This window comes from Calidris pugnax, unplaced genomic scaffold, assembly GCF_001431845.1.
Source record: "Calidris pugnax isolate Ruff unplaced genomic scaffold, ASM143184v1 scaffold63, whole genome shotgun sequence".
Classification (NCBI taxonomy): Eukaryota; Metazoa; Chordata; class Aves; order Charadriiformes; family Scolopacidae; genus Calidris; species Calidris pugnax.
The window spans coordinates 8,866,878-8,894,071 of NW_015090852.1; the positions used below are offsets into that span (position 1 = coordinate 8,866,878).

General features: G+C 37.6%; 1 protein-coding gene across 10 annotated transcripts in view; it reads right to left on the reverse strand.

The window, feature by feature from the left end:
- The window catches only part of NTNG1 (netrin G1), a 159,020-nt gene that overhangs the window by 11,153 nt on the left and 120,673 nt on the right, over nucleotides 1-27,194 (reverse strand). For 4 of the 10 annotated variants that reach the window (XM_014943560.1, XM_014943551.1, XM_014943550.1 and 1 more), the window contains 2 exons: nucleotides 22,560-22,727; nucleotides 16,810-16,947 (listed from right to left, as the gene is read on the reverse strand). The exons of 2 other annotated variants lie outside the window; for them this stretch is intronic. In XM_014943560.1, the coding sequence (XP_014799046.1) occupies nucleotides 16,810-16,947; nucleotides 22,560-22,727 (306 nt within the window). The remainder of the gene's footprint in view (nucleotides 1-16,809; nucleotides 16,948-22,559; nucleotides 22,728-27,194) is intronic. 4 more of the 10 variants (XM_014943554.1, XM_014943557.1, XM_014943555.1 and 1 more) reach the window with 2 other exon arrangements.

Here is a 27,194-nt window from a genome sequence, read left to right on the forward strand (position 1 = left end):
CTTAGTTGTATTTATTTATTACACAGATGTTCTATTCATATCAAGATAAATTTTGAACTGCTATTCTAAAGATATTTGTGATCTAAAATAATTTGAAAGTTGCAAACTCTCCTTGCTGCTTCGGCTGAAAGAAAATTGTATGGGGCATTTTGAGAAATTAGTAACAAAATCTACTGGAAACGTAGGTTATCATCATCTTCTAAACTTCATAAAATGGCATTTGTTATGGTAACAGCAACAGTCTTAAAAATATGCTATCATAAATATCAAAGATATTAAAATGGAATAGGTATGTAACTAAAAAAAGGGAGTCACACCTACATAAATGTGACTTATAATCAGCTATGTTATAGCGACCACAAGTAAAGCCAAGTTGTCTTTATATGTCGTTATGTATTCCTCTTCCTTGTGTGCATTTTTCAAAACAGAGAGATTTAAGATACCAGCAAAATACTATACTATAGGAGACCAAACCACCAATGTGCAAAGTAAATGGAGTAGAATCTCTCAGGAGAGGAACATTCAGAGTTTATGTGAACATTAGTTACAATGCAAAGGTGAAGATAAAACATTTATATAGTTCCTACAAAACATGCGAAATGTGAAGGATATTTTTTGTTTGTTTGTTAAAGCAACAGTGATGGGAATCAGGAGATCTTCTTTCTGACTCTACATTGACTTATTGTTTTGAATGTGGATGAAATGCTTCAGAGTGTTTTTGTTGAGCTAGCTTTAGAACGGGGATAAAACCAGTGCCCTGTAGGTCTCTCAAAGCTCTTCAGAGTAAGAGTTGTTATTGCCAGTGAACAGTGGCGATGCTGATGCCAAGGAAAGTCAAATGATTTGCCTACGCTAACAGAAGAATGAAAGAAACACAGGTCTTGGGAATTCCACTTCTATTTACTAGGTTGCACTGTTTTTTAGATAAATGCAACATCAGGGTTGATTACTGTTCCCAGGGGAGATTGGAGACTCTCAGTTATAAAAAGACTTATAAGCAATGAAGGTTAAAAAAGGAATACACAATCTTGTCCACTTAAGTGTCATATGCAACCTCCTTCTAATCTCACCAGCCAGAACTTTACCAGCTTCATACTCAGGTATCAGGAACATGGCAAAGATTTGCAAATGTTTTTTATCCCCTGTGCTTTACCTTGGCCTTTAAAAATATTATCTGTCATTTTCTATTTTTAATTATGAGAGTAAAATTAAAAAATGACACTCAACAGGCAGATTCTTATATCATAATTCCTTTCTGAAACATACCGGATGATAATATGCTCTCCTGTAAGTGGGATTTTAATTGATGTAATGCTGTACTCTCCTACTCTTTTCATCTGAATATCAATAAGATAACTCAAACAGCTGGCATGTAACACTCAGCAAAAATGAAATCTAATAAATTAATGTATCAAATAATTAAAACTATTAGCTGCTTCACAATAGTTTTCATCAACAATATTTATTGCTACATGCAGACTTTCTCTAGGTATCATTGTGCATTTATCTTTATGACAGAGCAGCCATTAGATGGGAAAACAGATAATAGATGCTCGCTTTCCAACACAAACCTCTTCAGGCACATTAGTTTTTCTGCAATGTGCTATGGAGGTGTAACCAATGTGACAGGCTTCGCCAGTGTTTTAGCTGAGAACACTTTTTGAACTGACTTATAATATCACACCATTCAGCAAAAATGTCCAAAAGATGCTCACATTGAAACACAAAATAACTGTCTTTTTTTATCTGATTATGTTGCCTCTTAACAAAATTTCAAAGGCTTTTATTATTTATTTGTCTTTTCAAAAGCGATGTTTTGATAAGTACGCAGTTAGAATGCATAATTCAGTATCAGACATTGACCAATACAGATGAAGACTGCAGACAGGCAACCTACATATTTTTCACTATTATTATGCGGGCTACTACTAAGTTATTGCAATAGGAACAGGACTGCATTAATCTCATTTTATCAACTATACAGTTTTGCTATAATGTAGAAAACATCTGAATAATAGACCTGGCTTAGACTTAGAAAGAGAGCACTCAACATGTGTTTGTTTGGGTTAATGTCTGAAAAGTTCTTTCTATATGCATATGAACTAAAGATAATGCCCAACCATGGACGTTGATATTGCTTGCCATGACAAAATGTTAAGATAATTCAGGACATTAAAAAGCCCAGGGTTAACAGACGCTTGTGAGTAAGAACTGTTTCCCTCTGTGCTTTATGTGGTTCTTGCATTACTTTTGATGTGCTGATTAACATACTTATACTGCTGTTTATCAGTCCTGATGCACAAAGGTGTTAAAATTTAATTATTAGTGAAGACTGAAATAACCTGAGATCCTCATGGAATAGATAACTGCAAAATATGATTTCACTTCAAAGTACTTGCTTTATTTTATTTTAAACTATTTTCTCCAATTTTTATATTTTGAAGTCATGTCAGGGTTGAAAATAACAAAGACATCTCCATTAATCTAGACAAAATAAATTACTCTATAATCCATGTGTTATATATTCCTAGGATATATTGTATCAATACCCTTAAAATTAATGATGAAAAGAAATAATTGTGTTTACTGAAAGTCTTCCACTCATACTTAAGCCAGAAAAGCCAAGACCCTGCTCGTTTTCTCATGCTCCTGAGAAGCTGTGCATATAACAAAACAAACTCATATACTCACCTTTGGTTTAGAGAAGGAGGGTGTCACACAAAAAATGCTCAATTTTTATAAATATGTACTTCTAGAATGTTGTATATTCTTTTAAAATACAATGTCCGAGTATATTTTAAAACATAATATCCTAGTGTATTTCTTTGTAGAACTTTCAGAGAAAATGGAAACAGATTTCTGGTAAACAGAATTTGGATGATGAAGCTGTATTTTCTGAGAAGTTTATCTCTGGGTCCAGTCCTGTCCTCTGCCCTTTGCACTCTCCTTGCATACCCATACCTTACAAAACCTAAATCCCCACAACTCCCATCACATGCTCGTCCTCTTTGAGCAGTCTTGGCAGCGATGGCAATGGAAATCTGACATCTCCAATCACAACTCCTCCAGAATTGTGTGTATTCCTTTATGTTGCCTCCTACAGTGGGAGCCAGTGTTTGCTGCATGCCTGTGTAGAGAGCCAACTGACAGGCGCGCATGATATTGGAGGATGAGAAAAGGCTCTAATTCTAGGTAGGATGACTTTTTGTAGGACTGGTCTATGCCTAGACCCTTGTGAGGGGTCAAACACTGAGACTAAACACCAAGCCGCCTCCTGCTACGCGAAGCCATGTAGTAAGTGTGGCTAGCCAGCATGTGAGGCCAATCTCTGCACAGATGAGTTGTCTTGGGCAGCAGAGACTCCAGCATGGTTCATGCTCAGGTTTAAAACACAAGCTCAGTGAATTGAGAGCATGAGAGGAGTGTGAAATGCAAAGGTTTATTGCTGCCTTTGTGAGACAGCATTTCTTAAGTGGAAACATGGCAGATCTGAGTGGGATGATGGTTTTCTGAAGACTGCAAGAAAGCTACAGAATGAGTAGCTGCTGGGCTGAAAGAGAAAGATGAGTGCTAAAGGGAAGAGGTTGGAACTGGAACAGGGAGGTCTGGACCAAAGCCAGGGTGAGTGGGAGGAGGTGAGGGAGGTGCTCAACACATCTTGGCTGGCTCAATGTTTTATATTTGCAAAACAGTCAAGGTCTTCTAATGGTGCAGAGCAGCGTGGGCTGCAGCATCATTGCTAAGTTGTCATGTTGCCACTGAATAAAAGAGAAGATATAACTGGAGTGCACTTCTCTAAGCATCTTTTCAGTTGTGTTTTAAATTGGTAATGATTTTGCATCAACTAGCAAAGCTCTCAGGTCGTTGCTGAAAAAATAGAGCAGTATATGGCTTTATTTTGATAGGTGGTTTAAATCTTGACCCAAATTTTCAAACCTTGCAGTAATTACGCTAGGTACATGCAGCCTTTCATGTTTCTCCTTAGTTGTGTACCAACTGGCATGTGTGCATATGCAATTTGAAGCATTTCAAAACATCTGGCTCAATTTTTGAGACATTTGTGTTGCAATACACTATTGTAATCTGTCTGTAAAGATATACGGAATAGGATGCTTTTTCTGAGAACTGAAGCCTCCTTGCAGAGAGCTGCACTTTGCTGCATAATGCCAACATAATGGGGCTGATTTAAGGATGCTATGTTTGCCCTCAATATGAATTTCCTTGCGCTAACAGCCCCAGTTTAAATCTTATAGTGGGATTCTCCTGTTCTTGATATCAGTAGGAAGTAAGCCAGGTTTCTGAACCTTGTGAGAGTAACTTGTTCTCCTTGGATGCTAGTCAGTGCTTATTGCCTCACTCTCAAAATGCAGCTTCAGCTCTTTAAAGAGCTACATGTGGTGAAGCTCTCTTTACTCTCCTTGGAAATGAAATTCTAAACTCTTCAAAGTAAGAGTCCTATTTCAAGGATCTTCTGGCTTTAAAGGGAAGTTCATTTCCCATTTAAAGTATGTGTAACATTCAGAGCTCAGTGATGCAGCATCTCATTAACAGAACAACCTGCTGATTTGTCTCCTATGGACAGTTATTTCTATACTGAGGGTACAGGAGGTGTTTGTTCCTCCTGCACCTGTCCATGTATATGGGACTGGTTAGTGTAAATGAGTAACAAAGCTGGTAGCTCTTCTGATTCTAGCCCTTGTGTACCCCGACCTATAGCTGCTTAGTGCTATTTCTTAAGGCTAACCTAAATAACTATTCAAGGGAGAATTCCTCCTCCAAAGAGATGATGGATGAGCTCCTTATAACCTAGTAGTTTTGAAATGCAGTAATAGATTTTTGGATCCATTGGAAAAAACTTCAAATTTAAGCAGGAAATAGAGTAAGAGCAGGGGCTAGCACGTAGGTGTTGCAGAAAGGTGCAGAAAGGTCTTTGGTGGTTCAGAGGTGCTCAATATACAGCTTGGCCACTGTCTCCACAAACTGGAGCAGTATTTTGGTTTGTCCACAGGCAAATTTTGTCATGCTTTATTCTTTGTACATTTGGGAAATACACAGGTGTGGTAAACGTCTGAAACATGAAAGGTTTGGAAAGTTACTCCACTCAGTTGCTAGAAGGGGAGTAAAGTGGGTAGATTGATCTGCAAAGAGGAGTACAAATCAAAATACTGTTTCTAGATTCAGCTACTGGTATCAGTGCATTTGTTATTGCATGGTTTTCTACCTCCATCTGAACAAATAGACAGATAGTCATTGGGAAGAAAAAAATAGCATATATAGAAGTACTTGTCCATTTTATAACTTGTAGTTATTAAAAGACAAAATAGCCTTGGGCATACTGCTTTAATCACTTTGGACCCCAGCTGTATATTAAAATCAGTGATGTTAATGAACACGGTCTCTTTAATATAACTATTTCAAGTTGGTTTCAGTTATAAGTAATCTTCTATAGACATTAATTACCAACAACTGAATTACAATCAAACTCTTTCCCCTTCTCTGTAGAAATCTTTAAACTTCCAGCACTGTCACATCTTTCTCTTCTCACCTGATGATTATAGGTAAAAGTTTTATTAACAATTTAATTATTCTCTTTAGAAGCCAAGATAATTAGAACAGGCTTGACTTGGCTTCCATTAAAAGTCTCTTTTAATGATTTTGCCATTGACTATAGTCCAATGTGAGAGAAGAAGAGTTTGTAATCAACAAAATCATAGCTCAAAGTTGTGCAGGGATGAAAGAAACTGAAAGAACAATACCATTAATATTTTACAGAACATCATGGTACTTTTGTATGGGCTATCAGACCCCTCTAAATATATATTGGCTGAATCCTCTAATGCTGTGTTCACTTTCATAGTTGTTACTCGCATGAACAGCTTGAATAAAATTTGTGCGGTAAAGGGTAGTAGTCAAAGATCTGACAAAAAGCTGGACTGGCTTTTATAAGACCAAGCTTTTGTTCCTTGTCAAAATTACTTGGATGCTTAACTTTCAGATTAATTTGAAGTTACTGGAAGGGTTAGTATATGTCTCAGGGGTATGGATCTAGGGGATGAGGAGATGATCATGTAGGCGCTCATTAGAAAGAAATGCACGGAGGAGCTAAAGGGGCAGAATGCTTGTAGATTATATGGTGAGCTGGTCATATCACAGATGCAAAGTTAAGTGAGTATATAAATAAAAGACTACTATTTTAAAATATTTTTATAAAAATTGCATTGTTAGCAGCAGAGTAATAGAAAACTTTATAAAGAAATACATTTACAAACAGTAAAGAAAAATGTTGAAATTATGATGAAATGAAGGGCAAAAAAAGAGTACAGACTTTCAGAATTTAGCTATAAGAACACACTGAAGTACCAGAGAAGGCTAGAAATAATAGAACAATGTAATAAAGTAAAAAAATTAGTGATAAATTTTCAGAAACAGAAACTTTCTAGGAAGTCTCTAGGGCAAACAAATGGCATGTAAAGTAGGGAAGGGAAAAATCCATGAAGTATTAACTATGGAAAAGCTTTAGGAGGTTACCAGGCTATGTTGATGGGAACATGCTTTGGAGGTTTGTCTTGAAGTTTATACAAACCATTTTTAAATGATGGAAGATAGTCTGTTGCATTAGATCACCAGAAGCAAATAATATTGATCCAAGAATTTTGAAAAAACACAGAAACAAATTTTTGATTGTTACCTGTGGTTTTACTAATTTAATTGCCAAGACAGGCTTGATTAACTCTAAGAAGTGACTATGGCTGATGTGGTTTTTATGAAGAGCTCCAAGGAGAATGAGAGGAACTAAAGACTAGCAAGTAAAAATTCTGCAGCAAGCAGTTGATGGAAATTGTAATGAAGAACAGAATTAGCAGAGAGAAGAATGAACATGGAAGAGTGAACTTTTTATAGAGGTAAATAACTGTGTACAAAACTAGTAGATTTTTTTTTAAGGAATCGGTAAGCATATTGAAGCAAATGATCAATTTTATAATGCATCTGAATCTTCAAAAGGTATTTCACAAGATCCCTCAGTAGTGTTATTCAAAGAAAACAATAAGAGGTTTTTGGGTTGTGTTTTTCATGGAATAATCATGGATTGAATAATAGGAAACAGGGTAAGGATAAATGTCAGAGACTACTTCTCAGTCCTGTAAGAACTGTGTCAGGACTTACCCATGTAGAATTGTGCTAGAAAATTAAGTGAAGAGTAATGTAATAAAGTTTGCTCATATTACAGAAGTATTGCGGCTGTAAAGAACTTCAGGAAAATTTTTAAGGTGCTGGGTGACAGCACAATAAAACAGTAGATGAAATCCTGTGTTCAAGAGTAATGTACCCCTATAGATACTTGGCTTTTACCATTTAGAAAAGGGACCGTAAGAGTAGTTCAGGGCATTTTATTGAAAACATTGAATCAATGATCTTCATCAGTCAAAATGGCAAATAAATTCTTGAATTTTTTTAGGATAGGAAAAAAAGAATGAAATGGAAAACGTCACAATGTCACCATATAACTTCATGATGTGCCCATCTCTTGAATGCTGCATTAAGTCCTGCATATTAAAAAGGTATATAGTACTACTGAAAAGGGTAGAATAAAGAGCAATCATAGGTATGTGCAGTTCCTGTAAATGGAAAGATTACAAAATTACGGTTTTTTTCAGCATAAGAAAGAGAAGATAGATGGAAGGAAGATAAAATAGGCATCTGAAAACTCACAAATATTATGGAAAAGGTGAACTGGAAATGATTATTCATTTATTCTTATTTTGTCTTCCTCCAAAGAACAAGGAAGTACCAGATGAAATCGTCAGCCAGCCAGTTAAAGCAAAGAAATTATTATTATTATTATTACATTGTGCTTAGTTGTGAGACCAGGATGTTTGGATAACAAAAGTATGAATGTCTCAAGAAGTGATTAGGCAAATTAGTGGATGACAAGCTCATTGAGACCAATTAAATATGAAGATACTGATGAACTCTTTGGATAAGAAAATCCGTATGCTGTAGCTTCCTAGAATTTGGATGTCTATGCTGAATGGAATATCACTCAAGCCCACTACTGTCAAATAGAGGACACTGGGGTAAACTGATCTCTGGTTTAACTCAGTAAAGGCTTTCTAATTTTCTACTGTCTGCAGGCATGCAAGCATGAAGATAAACACACAGCTCACCGACTGAAAGGTTTTGAAGACCAGCGCTAAGACAGGCTAGGTAAGATGGTCAGAAAACAGGATGAAGTGGGAATTGGGAAACGTAAAAAGGTACTTCTGTTAAGTGTTTAATTAAAACGCTTCCTTCTAAACTAAACTCGGTTTTCATATTGGTCACTGTAAACAGAAAGATCTCTTGGGAGACTTGTATTTGCACGTGTGTAAAGGAAGCAAAACTAATAACTACTGAAGTCTTAATAATCAGCCTGTGCTGGTGTCAGCAATGCCATCAGTTGCTTCAGGGTCAAGATAGGTAGTGTTGACTATCTTTAATTGCCTCAGGTCAGTAGTTCTTATCTGCAGTTAAGTTAGCATGGAGATTACTTTACTTACTCCTAATTGATCCTTTTAAGGCCCCTTCATAAAAATGTGCCATCTGGGCGTGTCTGTAGCGCTACTGATCTCTTTATTTCTGTCCTCATAAAAAGGCAGTGAGCGGGCAAATTACATAGAAGTTATGGCCACTGAGAAAGCTTAAAAGGAAAGCGTGACAGATTTTTCAGAGGAAAAGCAGTCCTGCTCATCACTGTTCAAATGAACATTTAATAATTCATAACAACTAACTGTGTTATAAGTTTCCCCTTCAATACGTTTCCAAATGTGAATAGATTAAATGGTAATTGCTATCAAGCTTTATGTTCTATTTCATGTACCTAATAAAAGTTTATCTAGTGGAGCTTACTTTGTATCTTTTTGATCTATTTCTAACCAACTGCAATATACTATATTAAAATATTTAGCATTGTGCTATCAAATATTAACCATTTTTAAATCATCCGTCTAAAGAAAACAAATAACGTTACTTGTTTAACTTTTCATGAATTTCCCAATATTTAGTTGTTCAGAACTCTCCCATGATACAGCACCAAAAATACGGAAGACCCTAGAAATTGTATTCACTCTGTTTTGAAATGCACTCTGCTCACATCCATCACCACTGTTCATTTTGGTGCTGTACGCAGAATCCTAGTTTTGCCATCTGTAAAAAGTTAGGATTCTGCTTCAGCACAAGAGAATCTTACAGAATTGTTTTGGCTTTTTTGTAGATTAGTGGTTTTTTAACTATTTCAGGAAGAGTATAGAACTTTTTTTTTTTTTTTTTAAGTTTCCCTTATTGTCCACCTGCTCATCTATTTGACATTGCATGGCTTTTTCTGGTAAAAATACTGGCAACTTGCTAGACTATAACATGAATGACCTAATGAAGGAGAGAGGAGAATACTGGTCCCACAGATGTGCTACAGTTGCATGGCAGCCTTGTCCCAGCTCTCCTGGGGTGCTCTCCTGCTTGCTCAACCCGTTGCTGATTCATATCACAGAACTAACACAGCAGAAAACTATTCTTTTTTTGTTAGTGTCCTGCTGAGTTGGATCTGAAATGGTTCAATGAAAGGTCAAGCTGAGAGGGCCTGAGAGATTGCTAGAGGTGTGGGACTAAATTGCTGGGAATTGGGAGAAGAGGGATTGCAGCACTTGCAATTAAAGCAGTTTAGACAGCCTTGGAATAGCAGCTTTGAAGCTGACACCTGGGCAAGATCAAGAGTAGAGCAATGTCTTTGCTCCAATCCAATCCTTCACCTTGCTGGGAAAAATTGTTCTATTAAAGGTCAGGTGTATAAATGTTGCTACAGAACCATTTCTTTTCACTTTGGAGAAAGCAAGTCTGATCACCAGGTCATCAGACTAAACCTTCTGAAGTGAAGAGCTGCCATCTGTTAAGAAACTGGTGCCTCTTAATAAGATGTTAACTATGCTAACTACCCCCCTTTTCTATGCCTCATTCTCTGGTTGATTTATAACCTGTTATTTTCTTCAGCTTCCACAACCTCCCCCCAGGTGTTAGCAAATTCACAATCCCCATCCTGTTCACAGAAGTCTTCCTTCCAGCACAGAGACACTGAGATAATGTCCTTGAGCTCTCACCAGTGCCCCTCCAGTCTATTCCTCCTGCAGGTTCTTCCATTTCCACACACTTTGTAGGCAGCAGTACTAAAAGCAGCTTGAGACTTGATCCCCAACCTAGGCGTGCCACACTAACTCTGTAGATCTGTATAATAACTATATAGAGAAAGCATCCTATGTTTTCACCTTCTCCTCTGTGCTCTTCATATGTTTGTTAAATACAGTGTTTGTGTTCCAACATGTTTATTCTGAGTAAAATATCCTCTCCCTAGAGAGATATTAACCTTTTTCTCCTTCAAATCCAGTATCTCATTAAAAAATAATACCATTCCATGATATTTTGTGAACAATTGTCTGTGTAACCCCGTATCAGCCATGTATTTTGGAATGAATGCATTAATACGCATATTCATGTTGTCTTTTCTCAGGTTTAAAAGACCCAGGATATCAGTATCGCGTTACACGTATAAGTCATCAGATGTTTCCTTCCAGGTGAGTGGAATCAGTGTTTTGCATCATATGAGAAGCAGTCCTGATAACGTGTAATTTTGTTTGTAATCTTGCCTTGCTTTTCTTACATATGTTAAGCCATGCTTTGCCTTGAGTTGCAGCAGTGGGATTCTGGATTGATTTAAAGAGAATTATTCTGGATTTAAATTTGGAGCCATTTGAAGCAGAGTCTGTTCCTCTTACATCCAAACCCCTATACGCACACAGTTTCTTTAGTCTGCATAACAATCACGTAAGATAGGTATTGAGAAATCAGTATTTCAGCTATAAAGACCAGAGGCAGATTGGTTCTTGGGGACAGCAATGTTCAGCCCCATCAGAACTTTATCCTTTTCAATAAATTCTTTCTACGTTTTACTTCCCTCCAGCTCCAAGCTTGGCGCTGAACTTACTAGCACCAGTCCTGGCACCAAAACACACTAGAAATGAAGGTCCATGCAGCACCTGTGCAGAGGGGAAATCCCACTGTATCCTGACTAGGTTAAAAGCATTAAAACTACTACTGGTAAATAGATGTGAAAAGATATAGATTATAGATGGATTGTCTATGGCTCCCCTAACAGGCAGCTGCAGAAGTGAACTGGAAAACAGGGCATCCCAGTTCTGAATTTCTATTTTACAGAGTATAGCTCCCCAGGCACAAGTTCAATGGGTAGGTATTGAAGGACTCACAGAATACATCTGTGTACAAACTTGTATAAAAGATCACTAACCTTCAAGGAGGGAGACAATTACATTTATGTATTTAATCTGTCTATGAAGAAGCGCTTTTTAAATTTTATATTTTTTTTTTTTAAGAAAAGGATGGCAACATTTCTTTTCTTGATGAATTCTAAACACAAACTTCCAAAAGCAAATGTTAATCTAAGTTGCAGGGTTACAATTTCAGGTTTGATTTTCTTTGGCAATATTCAATCTGCATGAAGATTTTGATCAAATGCCTTGACTTCTAACATTTGTAACACATGATAAAACGCAGACAAAGAAGCTTATATTTAAATAATCATATAATAAGTTGAATGCACACTGTGACAGAATATGAATTATCTAACAGGCTGCAGAGTAATACAAGTTCAGTCTGGAAGACAGATACAAGCACTGAGCACAGTTTGAGCATTGAAGAGTGTAATCCTCTGCTTACTTCAATAAAAACTATTTAAAACGAACGAAAAAAGGTAAAATAAAAGAAACTATTCAGAGCTTGACGTAAGGCATCTGTCTGAAAACTCATTCGCTAATTGTTTAAGATTTACACCATTGATCCAAGATGATTTAAAACAGTGAGTCACAATAAATATTGCACTGAATTTAACTCGGGTACAAGCTACCATTGGTAACTCTTGTAGCTGGTCTAGGTTTTTCTGGGGCTGCAGGCTAAATGTCTTTATTTGCTCATTGACTCTATGAAGGAAGATAGTGAATATTAACCATTGGACCTTCGCTCACCTTTCCCCCCATGGGATGATCATGCCTAATGAAAATTTGAGCTGTGCTGGTAAACAGAGATTGGCAAGAGAGTCACTTTTTCTTTGCCTGATTGGATAAATATGCAGCTGGTTTTGGAGTCAATTCTTGTGTGCGTGAAATTAAAAGGCGTTATTTCTAAATACTCCTGTATGTATGCAACAGAATTTAGTCACCTGAAATGTCACAGCCAAGAAATACAAAAGATGTGAGACTGTGAGCACTAACACTTAGAAAATCAAATGAATGCTCATGCTTAATATTTTGCCTTCATCCATATTTTTAAAACTCAGGCAGCTCTGTGTGTAAATGTTTGTACCCTTTGTTACAGGTTCCTCTTATCACAAGAGTGATAATCACTCTTGTGGTGGGAGTTTGTTATAGACCCCCAAACAAACCAGCAGTAGCTGCTCGTTAAATTTCTTGCCAGGCTTGAAGCTTTTTTTTTCTGTTTTTATGTTCATTTTTAAAGGAAATAATCGAATTTCTAAATAGAAAAATGAAATATAGCTATGTATTTTGTTATGTTTCTGGAATTCTGAAAGGGTTTCTGGACCAGACTGTTCTGTTCTGAATTCGTTCCGTGCCCTTTGATCTATGTATGTGTGCTGGTGAGAAAACCACTGTCGGTACCTGGGAGGGAGGTGGAGAGCTGAACCCCAGCAGCTTCCCCACACGCACAATGCCTGCGGCAGGAACGCTTCTGGGGGAGAGCTTAGAAGTAGCGCAAGGCACAGTTGCATCTGTTGTGCCTCTTTTTCCGAGGGCAACAAACCTTCCTGTACCAACCAGGCCTGCTGACCGCTATGTCTAGGCTGCATAAACCCTGAATTCAATAAGATAACAGCTGTTATCATGGTGCGTTTTATCTGGGAGGCAAAGTCTAAAGCTGCGTCTGACCTCTGTGTGCACAGAGACACAAGTGGTGAGCGTTCCGCCTAGATCCTCAAAGGTTTTAGATGAAATCAGTAAGAGTGAGGTACCTAAATGAATACTTCTGAGGATAATAGCTTCTTTGTCTTTTGCCCATGTGTGGTAAAAGGTAGACTGCGAACAGTAATTTATCAAATGAAATACTGTGAGCCTTACAAAACACAAAAGGACTTCAGCACCGTTTTTTCCCAAATATGATTACTAATATACAAAACTAAGCCACTCCATTTACTAATACAATCATACAAGTAATTAAACTACCTACGGTATAGATTTAAGTTATTTATTTATAGGTCAAGCTTCTGGTTGCCCCAGGTTAATGATTTTTAGCAACAAAGCTCCATAAGGATAGATTTTCTTAATGATGCCAATAGGCTATGTATAACAAAAAGTAAAAAAGCACATATTGCTCTGTTGAATGTCTATGTATCCGTCTGTTGAGTGTGTATGTATCCGAAACAGATCAAAACCACACGCTACATGTCCAGACAAATAATCTTTTTGAGCTTTGCTAAGGCAGTGGAATGAGTTCTTATTTTCTTGTATATTGGGGTCTGCTTGCTAGCCCAGTCATTTGTTTAGATTTCAATGGGAGAATAACAAACAAAGCTAAAATTGCCACAGTACAAAATTAAATGAATTGGGATTCTGTTCCTCCATGAAAAGACTTGAAATGAGATTTAAATCAGTGTGTGCTTGGTAAAACATGGCAATTTGATGTCTGTTCCATAAAACTGACAACCGCATCTAGTTGTTTTTCTTCTGAATTTGATCAGATAATTTGGTCAAACTTGGCGAATGTCTAACAGTTACACAATCAGACTGAGATTTGTTCAGAAAATTACAACACAGGGAGGGAAACTTAATTAGTTTTGTCAGCATATATAAAGGCACTAACTTGCATTTCCAGAGAGTGTCTAAAGCTTTTACAAAAGCTCTGATTCAGCTAAAATCAGGCTAATTATACGTTGGGCTCAAAAAATCCTCATTAAAAGAACATTATTGGGGTTATAATGTCCAAACCTGAAAAGATAGGAAATACTGCATTTAATAAGCAATTGGTTTGACAAGCTGATGTATATATTAATTATATTAATTATATGACTGTAAAATTTGCTTCACAGACCTCCAGACCTGTTCAATATTTCAGCTACTTAATACCTTTTTTAGACCCACTGTGTGGACATGGTGTTTACTGTACTTTATTCAAATTCTACTGCAGAGATTCATATTGATTTCCTTTTTTAATTTTTTTTCCCCCTGTTGTTCCTGTCACTACGGTATCTCAATACTTCACAAATTCTAATGCTCACTTTGCCAGTACCCAGGGTAAGGTACAGGGGTGGTGACAAACCCCTTCTACATAAGGGGTGCAAGGCAGAGGGAGATACTATGATTTCTGAGTGTTTTGAGATACCTAGGATCTGTTTTTTCAAAATATTAATAACTGAGAAATCTGAGATTTGAAACACTACTTTGCCTGTTTTCTGCTGCAACAGTAAGTACCCAATAATTTTGTGAATTAAAACTCAAGTGCAAGCATCCAGAAAATGAGACTACAGTTAACAACCACATGTGAAAAGTATGGTTTAAATAACCTGCCAAATATAAACAGGAGCTTTCTGGCAGAAATTGAGAAACTCAAATTTTCTCAGGTGGCATTTAACTGCGTTGCCCATGCAAACATCCTTTCTCTTCATAGATTCACAGAATTGCCTAGTTTGGAAGGGACCTTTCAGATCATCTAGTCCAGCCATCAACCTAACACTGACATAAACCCATCACTAAACTATATCTCTAAGCACTATGTTTACCCGCCTTTTAAATACCACCAGGGATGGTGCCTCGACCACTTCCCTGGGCAGCCTGTTCCAATGCTTAATAACACTTTTCAGTGTAAAAATTTCTACTAATATCCAATCTAAACCTCCCCTGGTGCAACTTGAGGCCATTTTCTCTTGACCTGTTGCCTGTGACTTGGGAGAAGAGACTGACCCCCGCCTCTCTACAACCTCCTTTCAGATAGTTGTAGAGACAGATAAGGTCTCCCTTCAGCCTCCTTTTCTCCAGGCTAAACAACCCCAGTTCCCTCAGCTGCTCCTTGTAAGACTTGTGCTCCAGACCCCTCACCAGCTTCGTTGCCCTTCTCTGGACCCGCTCCAGCACCTCAATGTCCCTCTTGTAGTGAGGGTCCCAAAACTGGACACAGCATTCCAGGTGCAGCCTCATCAGTGCCCAGTACAGGGGGATGATCGCCTCCCAAGTCCTACTCACCATGACACAGGCCAGGATGCTGCTGGCCTTTTTGGCCACCTGGGCACACTGCTGGCTCATACTCAGCTGTCAAAAAACACCCCAGGTCCTTTTCTGCCAGGCAGCTCTCCAGCCACTCTTCCCCAAGCCTGTAGCGCTGCATGGGGTTGTTGTGACCCAAGTGCAGGACCTGGCATTTGGCCTTGTTGAACCTCATCCCACTGGCCTCAGCCCATCCATCCAGCCTGTCCAGATCCCTCTGCAAAGCCTTTCTACCCTCCTGCAGTTCAATGCTCCCACCCAACTTGGTGTTGTCTGCAAACTGACCGAGGGTGCACTTGATCCCCTTGTCCAGATCACTGATAAAGAGGACTGGCCTAATTAATGTAATAGCTTTAATGATAACTGGTTAATTATCACAATCTTTCCTGAAATTCTTTATTTATTGTTTTTTCTTTCCGGATATACTTGCTAAATTGTCACAAGCCCAGATTGTCCACTTCAGAGGTACTCATCACTTAGCGAGGCAGTGAGAATCTCTAGCTTTATTGGTTTTTTGTAAAAAATTATGATATAAGATTTGCATTTGTTTTTAGAGCATTTTTGTGGCTGTACGGCCAATTTTATAATATTTGGCTAATTGGTGTCAGTAATTACATTCTCTCTTGTGTTTCTCACTCTTAAAAATCAAAAGCAAGCTCTTGTAGAAATCTCTTTAATGTGTGTGTGTAAGAATGCAGAGAGGCAGGGAGAAAAAGTGAAAGAAAACCATGAGGGGACTCTCCAGAGTTTCTGGAAGTAGATGATCAAAACAGTTGTAAAGAATAAATCTTAAGAATTACTACAGAAGAAATTCACAATGAAAGTCTAATCCTGTATATACCGATGTGGTATTTCTGCTCACTTGTTTACAAGACCTGTTAACCAGAAGAGAAGATAAATACACAACTAAGCATTGAAACAACATCTGCTCTAGCAATATTTATGCAAAATTTCAGCTCTTATTTTTAAGGATGTTAAGCACACCTCCATTTTTTTTAATCTTTAGTTTTCACTAATTATAACAGGCAATGAGCCAGTGTTTTGCAATTTTATTGTCCAGGGACGTAGTTTTAAGGTATGAAAGCTAGTTAAGTTACTCAAGAAGCTGAAGTTTAGTACAGAAAAAAAGTGGACATGCAGAGAAATCACCGTTTGTCTTTTAGTAAGAATTTTAAATTTGGAGTTAATGTACTGACATTTTAGTATACAAAACTTATTTCGCAGTTGGCAGGACACGCATATTTACATATTTCAGCAGGAGCTCCTCCAGGCTTTAGCAGGAGAAAGAGAAAGGACACTGAAATCATATTGAAATAAATGGATGGCAGAGTCAATTTACTGTCCTCATCTGGGAGTCTCCAAAAAGGTTCAGGCCCTATGGCATTCTTACAGCTCCTAGAGCAGTTTACTCATTTTCTGCTCTTAAGTAGCTGCACGTGACAGCACACAGACGCAGAGGCAGCAAAGTTGCAGGAGAGGGGCAACTCTCAGAGTTACTTACGTTGACAGCCCAAGCCGTGCCAGATATATCCCGGCAGACATTTATCACATTTAGGCCCTGATGTTCCCTCCTTACACTCACAAAATCCTCTGTCATTACAGCGATCATGGACTGAACCAAAAGGGTTACAATAACAGTCTGCAGAAACAAGACAACACACATACACTAGATTCAGGTCTACATATGGTGATAATTCATTCAATACCAATAGAGGGTGCATTTCCAGTGCTAAAGGTAAAGGAAGACTGTCTGTTAAGGGTAGCTAGAGTAGTGAATATAACTACTATGGGTCCATTTATTTGTTTGCATATGTCATTTCAGGAAGAGACGTTTTATGATGTGACGAGAAAAAGTAAACAGAAAAGATATAAAGGCAGAAGGTACCATGCTCTTCGAAGATAAGTGATTGTAACAGATTCTCTTTTGGTAAGAATGTTTTTTGACAATTTAATGAACGTTAGAAAAGCTTTGTATAGTATGGATATATCAATGTGCCATCAGGGTGAAATGTTTTGCATTATTCAAATAGGCTTCTCTATATTACTCAATATTTTCAGAAGTTCTGAATGTCTTTACAGGGCTATATAAATGCACTTTACTTATTTCCAAGATAGTCTTCCTTTATGGTTTTGAGCAGTATAATAATTTATGTGGATATTTGCCATTAAATTGATGAGCCTGTATTTATCAGCGACATTAATAAACCTTTTACGCAGTCCACAATGAAAAGCTTGAGGTGAGCAGTAATGTACTGCAAAACTTATCAGAGCTGGCTTTATGCTGCCATTTCCATTTCTCTCACCTCCCAGTGGGCAGATGGAAAATGCAATGAGGTTCATTCCCCACTGTCTATTTTCCATGTGTGTTCATGTAATTAAAGAATGACTGGGGTAGCCCCTTTTCTCCCACAACACTTACTGTGTTGTTCATTCACAGCCCTTTTCTTTAACACAATTGCAATATCTGTGTTCAGCTTTCATCTAGCTGAACAAAGAAGATAAGACAGTAGCTAGCAGAGCTCATTTTTGGCACTCTGGTTCTTCAGGTTTTTTTTATTTTCATTTTTTAAATGAAGGGCTGTATCTTATTTGTATGTAGACCCATGTAGACCCAGAGTAACTCCACTGTCAACTGAGACCACAAACACATTTTGGCAGCATCTGATCTCTGCTGCTGTTGAAAGCAAAAGACACGCAAATCGATTCCTGAATTTGGGCAACCTGCTGGGAGTCTGGCTTTATATGTCTGTGAATCAGTGCTACTTTGATGACTGCCTTTGGCAATTGTTCCCTAGTATTACGCTAAACCTCAGCGATATTGTAAATGACAAAATGGAGTTGAACTGGGAAGTAAAATATTAAAAAACAAAAATCCAATGGAAAAACTGTAACAGTAAAAAAATTACCAGGAAGACATTTGTCATCTGTTATCTCAGTGTTTATTAACTATAAATTACAGATGGCACTTTGAGCATTTGGCATGCTGTAGAAGAAGAGTTACCTTTGGCAAACAGAGTTCCACAATAATAATAGAGTCAATTAGCTAGCAACATTCATTAATGAAGTTGAAAACTGACATGCCAAAAATACTGTGCAAGGCTGAGGAGAATTATAGCACAGTGAGTGCCATTTGAAAAGCTGGCAATTCTGGGAGAGGAGAATTATAGCACAGTGAGTGCCATTTGAAAAGCTGGCAATTCTGATGTTAATCAGATGTATGAAATGTTTATGTAAACAGGCATAGAACTGAGATACATATTAAATGCGGGAAGTAAAATCTGCTTGAAAAGCGTTTATAGAAAACCTTGAAAGATGAAACACTTGGAGTTACATTAGAAACAAAGGGCCCGGTACTTGTATGTTAAAAATAGCTTAATGGGACCATAATGGAGTTATAGTGATATAAACAAGTGTTTGTGAAACAAATCTCTGGCCTGTGATGTTAAATGTTTATAGATACATAATGTTATACTTTCCAGAGAACAAGAACCTGACCCTGAATCAGTGAAAGCTTTCCTCCTGAGCTCTGTCATATAAATACATAAAAAGCAACAGGCCCATATCGTGCTGTTTAAGGGAAACTAGACAGTGGGATCAAAACTTTAAGCCAGGCCCTTTTACAGAAGCAGTAGATCAAATCAGAACACCAAACAAACCTAGTAACCTTTAGTAACTGAATATAGCCTCCTTCTTTTGCAATACACAGCTGATACCACAGATATAGAACCTACAAAGGTCCACTGAATATCCAAGCTTGTTGTCCAATGCAATATCACAGGCTGTGGAAGACTTCCCTAGACCTGCCACATACTTAACCATTAAAAAATCTCAGCTCAAAAGCCCAAGTTCTAGTGTGCCCCATGCAGGCAGGCAGTGCCCTTACATCTCCAGGCATCTTACAACACCTTACAACAGGGCATTAAGTGAAATTAAATTAACATTCCCAGATCATCCTAATATGCAGACCATACATCAGGTTCCCAGGTGGGAGAAAAAAACCCTGCATATGTGAACTGGTGAGTAATTTTCCTCCTAACCTCCATCTGGTGACTGAAGGACGGGAAGATGACACTAGTAGTCATCTGTTCACTGAGTTTCTATATCAACGTGATGTTGCCAACAAAACACAATGAAAATAACTAAAAAAGAAGGTTGGGAAAATGGGCTGAAGCTTGCAGGATTGCTGCTTTTATCAGTCTGGGTTGACAGTGGCTACAGGACAATCCTCAGGGTTCACTTAACCATATATCATTAGGGTTTCTAAAGGTCTCACAGGTGTTAGTTGAAGCTTAAGCCTAAGTGACTGGAAGGCTGGTTTTCTAATAGGTGTGACAATAATTACCATTTCAGTATTTATGCTGTAAGACAAAAGAAATATTTTATTACTCTGGGTCTACATGGTGGTTTCCATGCTTGCCAGTGTGTGTATTTAGTTACATAAAGAGTTATTAAGACTTTATCAAGACCTTGTAAAAATAAAAAGCTCATCAAGTTGTTAAATTCTTTTTCACTGTAAGCATGTCAAGTGAATGATTTTTAACTTTAAAATACCTTGATTTATTTAGAAACTGCAGTTGCTCATATGAGGTAATCTTGCAGTTAGCTGACAAACCCACAAATTTTTGATATTTCATTTTAGGAAAGAAAATTTATTTTGCTTCCAAAGAAATTAAGGGCATCATGAAATGAGATTTAAGCCCACTGTATAACACGTTGCATTTGGTTCACTGGTAAAAACCTTCTCAGTATTTCAACTCTTTGTTAACTTGTCAGTTTTAAAAATGAAACATTTTACATTTTCTTCATTTAGTTAGTATCAGCTAAGATTCACAGATTTGTTACCCATGTACTTACCATATATACTTATGAAAACTATATATCAAACAAGTAGTTTTGATAAATCAGAGCAAAAGCCCTGTTAGCTGCCATTAAACTAGCTTATCCAAACATTTTTTACTTTTCTATGTATATGGCTGAAGAGGAAAAAATTAGGCTGGAAAAATAACTTTCATAAGGGAATAAGATTTGCACACCACTGGAAATCTGCTTATTAAAATGTTCATGCCAACATTCCATTCATACTTAAAACCCAAAACACTGCTTTTAAACTCAGAGAAAAGAAAAATGAGCGTTTCCAATAGAGCAAGACTCTTTGTGCTTGACCGAGAAGGGTGGTGAATCCATCAACTCTCTCAGAAATGAAAATACTTTACATTTTGCAGAATTAAATCTTAGGAGCCCCAGTTCAGGAAAACACTTAAAGCACAAACCTCTCTGTTTTCTAAAAAGCGCTTAGGTATCAACTTCCCTGACTTTAAACAAGAAATAGTATGAAAGTCTTTCTTAAGTTGGCAAATCAGCTAGGATACGTACATTTTGTATGTAGTATGATCACTACGATCCTGAGAACTATCTTAGTCCAATAGGAGTATTATTGATTTAAAACAAATTACGTAATATGTAGCAAGGCAGGGTTTGATTCTATAGTCATTTCACATTGTACAATTCTCACGGGCCCCAAGAATAGGTGCTTGCATTAAGGTGAGAAAATCAACAAATGCATCACATTGTCTTTTATTTTATTTAAGACCTCTCATTAAATGAGAGGTTTTTAAATTTTATTTCTGCAGAGTCTGGGAAATTTCTAAGTCCACAGTCATTCTAAATAAATCACTTTCAAATTAGTTTAAAATTTACTTATTTTTGACTACTGGTTTATTAACTTTCTTGTCTTATGTAGCTACAGCTGCTGTCTTAGCATTTCAGTGCACATGGGAAAAAAATTTACTGAATGAGCTGATGAAAAATCCCAAATAGAGTAATTTAGTGTCATATTCATTAGGCCTATTTAGGCAGCTGAAATTATACAGCCCTGATGTCATACTGATAATGTCCGTCATTTGCATCAAACAAATATGAAGGACAGTGGTTTTTTTCCAAGAACATTTGATTGGATTAATCTCCTCAGCACAGTCATACAAAATCATGACTTGCCTACTAAAGTTCTTATTAGCTTAGACTAATTAATGTCAAAGGGGATCATGCATTTTCTGAATGTGTTGCCAAGCAAAGTTAAAGGGACACGTGAAATGCAGTGCGTGGATGGATCTGCGTCTTTATCACGAAATAAAATGTAAATCTGTCAAGCTGCAGACTGAAACAAATAACGACAGCCTAAATAGTTTCTGGCTTGAATCTCAGCAATGGATTATAAAGAATATTAAAATATAATTTATTCACTCATCTATTTTGGCATGCAAAAACCCTTTCTACTCTTTTCTTTTTGCTTCCTCGAAAATGTAAAGAAAAAAAAATCACAATGAAAATCCAGAACAGGTTCTACTGATGCTTATGTTTATAAAAAACACGATGTAATGAAGTTTTCCACCTCTGTTTGTTATTAGAACAGTGCCTTTTGTGGCTACCTGCTAACTACTGGCCATTGTATGAGGCTTCCTTTATTGATTACGTTCAGCCTTCACCTAAAGTGTCCTAACTTTTCTATGTGTACTGTCTGTGGTGATGAGAGAACAATCCATATTCTTTTACTGTGATAAAGATCTTTTTAAATTATGTTCTAGCATTTCCTTCAATTCTGCATTTTGGGTATTTATAGCAGATGCTAAGACTAAAAGCACTGTTTTCCCTAGGAAACCCATTTCTAAAACGACATCATGTCAAACTGATTCGACAAAATGCTGCTCCTATCCACATGGGCATAATTTCCGTTTCTCCTGTAAGGAGAGGGGAGATAACACGGCTTTTACAGCCCTATGCCTGGGAGCAGAATTAGCTGCAACATGTTTTTATGAAATTTAAGTAAATAAAGGGTGTTAATAAACACCACTACCCATGTCCTATTGATGCAGCTGGCAACTACTCAAGCAAGTATTCAAGACTCTGTACTAGTAATTCTGAAAGTTAGACTGAGAACAGGTATTCATGACTCAACCCTTCAGTCTTCACATGCACAACTGCAGTGTGGCTCCCTCCTGCAAAAGGATGGCACAATCAGTTTCTCAGGGGCTTCAGGACCCTTAGTCAGGGATGTTCATCATCACAGAGACATTTGAAATACCTCCTTGGGGCTACAGGGGCAATGGAAATTAGACGAAAAGTCTACACAGATGTTCTTATCCATTGAAAAAGCTCATTCTGGCTCAGCCGTCACGTGAGCAGCAGTGGACCCTAGCAGCTGCCAGTATAGCTGAAAAAGCACAGAAGAAAAGCCGCAGTTATCCCGGGACTGACCTATGCACACATTTTCATCGTCCAGCTCTGCAGAAGCATTTCTGAAGTAGCCCAGCCTGCATAACTCACAGTGCTGACCTCTAGTGTTGTGCTTACAGCTCACGCAAATGACCGTATTGAGCAGCTCGATGTAACTGCACCGGTTGGAGTGCCCGAAGCATTCACAGTCTTTCAAGGAAGAACAGAAATGTATACAAAATGTATACGGCAGCAGAGTAATCGCACATTACATGCTTAGTAAAAATGAACCATGGATAGAAGTATGAATGAATGGCACATACATGTTAATCAATGTAACACGGACAACAGCAGATGGTTATCTGCAATGAAAGTGAAGTTTGTTTCAGGCAGGTTAGCGTGACCTGGCGACCATGGCATGACGCTGAAGGTTGGCTGTTGTTGGCAGACCTGATGGAGCTGAAGCATTTGCAGTTGTAAACCTTTCAGGGGTACTGGAGGCTCAGTTTCCGCTGATAGAAATGCACATCTTTTTGCATGTTTGAGATGAGTATAAATCAAGACATGAGAAAAAAACTTCCTCTTATTAAAAATATTAAATACAGTGGACAAAATTGTCAACGTTCATCATACTTAAATCCACAACTGTAAGTAAAATAAAAGCTTTCTTCTAGTGAGTATTCAAAAATACTACTGAATGCAGGGTACGGTAAGCAGTAGGCACCTTGGGAACCAGACTCAAGACCAAACAAATCTCTAGTTTGACAATTTTGGCTAGCAATTCCTAAAACAATTAACAAAGAAGAAAATGAAAGAAGAGAGGTCTTATTTAAGAGCTGCTTCTACTGTACTTCTGAGGTAAGCATTAACCCATTTTTATATTCTGAGATGAAAAACAATTGGGCCAGAAAAGTTCATGAAAATTCTGAAGCGTGTACTGAATAGAAAGCATGCTTACTGCAGCCACCTGAAACACAGCTGGCATGACAGCCTCTTTTTAGATACCCCTTCGTTAAACATAGAATGCCTTTTAGTCTTCAATCACAAGCAATGCTTGGTTTTATGCAGAGAGAAGCAGAAATTAGAAATGTATCAATATCATTATTGAAGGTACAGCTATGTTTTGTGTAGAAAGCTTGTGCAAGTATGATCACTCAACTCTAAGATTATGAGCCCACAATGAATGCAGCAAATGTTATTAGGACGATCAGAGAAGTAGAGAGCCTATTTAATAACCGAAGACTAGGACAATTTGGCTTGTTTAGACTAGGAAACTGAAGATGGGATATCACTGAGCTACAGATACATCAAGGATATAGCCTTCTGCCATCCTAAGTGAATATCTGCGCTAATGGACAACACTGGCACAGGAACAAATGGGTGTTAACTGGCCATTGAGAAATTTCAACTGGAAATTTGGAGATGGTATCTAGCCATAAGGGCACTGAGGTTCTTGAACACTTCCAATTTGCAGCAAAAACCTGATGCTTTAGAGATGTAGTTTATTAACTGGTGAAAGAGATTATGGTATGTTTCCCACAGTAATGGAGTACTGGATGCAGTGACTTGGAAGGGTTTCAAGGTCTTAAGTTAACTTAGCCTGTAATTAGATAAAGCTGTAGCAGAGGGTGTAAAATGTTTCCATACATGACAAGGGCCAGGTCCCCTGTGCTGCCTTTCTTATGATATGCTGCTGATGGTTGGCATAGGGCATCAGATACAGTATTTGTGCCTGTCTGCATTTTTATAAAGAAACAGCAATACTGGTACATGTTTATGTGTATATTATGCACACCTAATGCATATATGTTTCTTTGGCTGTTGTCTGATGGACTACAGTGGACTATAAATAGGTATTTCCTATACTGTACAACGCTTAGCACAACACGTTTCAATGTTGAGAGCTGCCTTTCTGCTGCCAGGAAACATTACTTCAATTTACATATGCACATTCAGTTAACATATATGCGTTCTTGTTCTCTGCAATGTTATACTGCTAAACTGTTATTTTGTGGTTCACGCCAATCTGGTAAGTTTGATGCCTCTAAGTGCTGGAGTACAGTAAAACATTTGGTGTATCAGTCTCAGTATGTTACCATTTGACATAATTGAGTGGGGAGGAAAAAAGTGTTAATGTCTGTTGCCTTTTGCAGCTGGTCAGTATGAGTCAGCATCTCAGCAGCTTTTCTCCCTTAGTATATCCATCTTGCTCCAGTGAAAACTGCCTGCATGGGGCAGAGGCCACAGATCTAAAAGTGAAAACTACCACGAGCAAACAAGAGTCACAGGAAAAAATCATTACGATTGTAAGTTTCTGTGTGTTTGATTTTTAAAATAAGAAAGACTGGCTAGTGATAAGCAATCTGATCTTTCTGGATCTCAGGGTCAGAAGCAATGCTGTCTTAGTTTCTGTCTGACAAAGGACCTATCTTTTTCTGCCATTAGATAATTCGTTTTGGTGAGACGATACTGTACTGGCAGACTTGTGGCTAAACACAGTTATACTGTAGGTGAATTTAGAGGAAGTAATTTACCTTGTTTTTCAAATCAGTAACAGGCAGCAGAATACTACATTTTTGTGTTTCAAAAATACACAGACTAAAGAAGTGACAGTGAATCAGACTAGGCTACATCATCTTTTGTGTTTAAAGTAGCAGAAAGAAATTGAGAATATTCTGTGAATGAATGACTGCACTACTTCCACTCTGAAATTGTGATATGACGTTCAGTAATAGTACTACTACACATAATTAGCCATTACAAAAGCACAAGAGAAAAAGCTCACATAAAGTAATTCACTTTGTAACAAGGTTTGCTCCAAGTTATGATTTGGACTGAAGAAACATCTAATAATTACGAAGGACTTATTCTGATGTACACACATGCTCCTAAACATATACAGAAGGACTACCCAAGTTCAGATGTGGCTCATCAGCATTAAAGGTAAACAGTGAGACCAATTATAACACCTGGTTGCATTGTTATGGGTACTGCTCTTTTGTAACAACTGTGCTGTGTGAATGAAAGGCTTTGTCTCAGAGTTCACTTGTACTAAGATATGGGAAAGCTCTAGGAATCTTGATCATCAGACTGGTGAATGCTACATGGTATAGAAATAACCTCAGTTAACCTAAAAACAGTCTAACATCTGACCGAATGCCTTTGCAGGGATGCACAGGAGAAAAAAAAAGGCACGGCAAGTAACGATTGAATAATTTTTTTGCTAATTTTTCCTTCTTCCCTCCCATTTTGCTAGTGTGGTAATACGAATTTATTTTGCATACTGCTGTTGGCCTGATCAGTGGATCATTTTCATATCCCTCTGTGTTTATAAAAAAAAGCTGCGTAAAGTGATTAAAATGAAATTATTTTCTCCATAGGCCACATGAGGTGCTACCCTAAACCAGTCAAACGTAATATGTAGGATTACATTCAGCATCATGCCATCTCAGAAGCTAAAACTTATCAATGCAGTATGGCCTTTCTAGCTCGTCATGTGGTCCACCTTAACCAGCGCACCAAGACCAAAAGCAGCCTGCTTATTAGAACTGTCAGAAGCACAGTTTAAGGTTCTTAGGCACATGTCTCAGGCTTAGCAGCCAAACCGCTGCCATGCACTGGCAAAGCCAAGCAATCACTGAAAGAGATTGGGGGGGGGGGAAGTATTGAAAACAGGCTGCAAATGGTTTACTAACAACGAAATGACATGAGCTTACAGTGCTAGAAAATGCTGCTTTCAGTAAGTACTGTCTTTTCAGTAAGAAAAGACACAGATAACCTGGAGACAGTTTAAAGCTGAATAACGATAAGGAGTAAATGGTTTGGAAAAGAAAACCTCAGAGGAGAGGTAAAGATAGCTAGATAGGTTTAAAGTGAAGGAAAAGGGAGAAGAGATAGCCATGTCAGATTCGATAATTGTCTCTGGATGATTCAGGAATTGACAAATCTCTTGCCAACTCGCAGAAGGATTGGCTGTATGAGACTTTAAAGACTATTTCCAATGCAGTGATTCTGTTGCAACAATCTTAATCCTGTTGTAGAAAGCGTGATAAAATTACCTACTGAAGGAGGCTCATAAAGAGGGTTATTATTTAATTGTTTTGTTTCTATTAATTGAATACTTTTTTTTCCCCATTATAATGCTATGCATTTACATCTTTGAGATAACATACTATTGTGCTGTGGGAACGAGGTTCAGCTGAAGCTTCAGCTGTGACCAATCAAACATGAAACATCATCACACAAAACTCATAAACACACATGGAAGGGAAGCATAATTTTTAAAATAAGACAGGTAATGCATGAGACAGCTATCAATGTCATTCTCTAATTAAAAGCACAAAGAGTATTTCAAGAAAAGTGCATTCAGAAATCATTAAAGTAGTTTTTCTTTTTCATTTTCCAGTAACTCTGTGTTCTTTCTTTATACACTAACAAAAGGCAAACAAAGGAGATTTTATTGTAACCTTAGAAATGACCTGCTTCATAACAAACAGTATGGCTTGATATCATGATCTCATCAAATGGGTCAAACTAAGTTCAAACGTGTTAACATCCCTATTCCTTGTTAATACGTATTTCATGAACAATGAGACATTCACAATAGCTACAGAAAGACAAAACACCTTCATACATACTCTTTACAGAAAAATTGATGAGGAAAAACATTAAGATCTC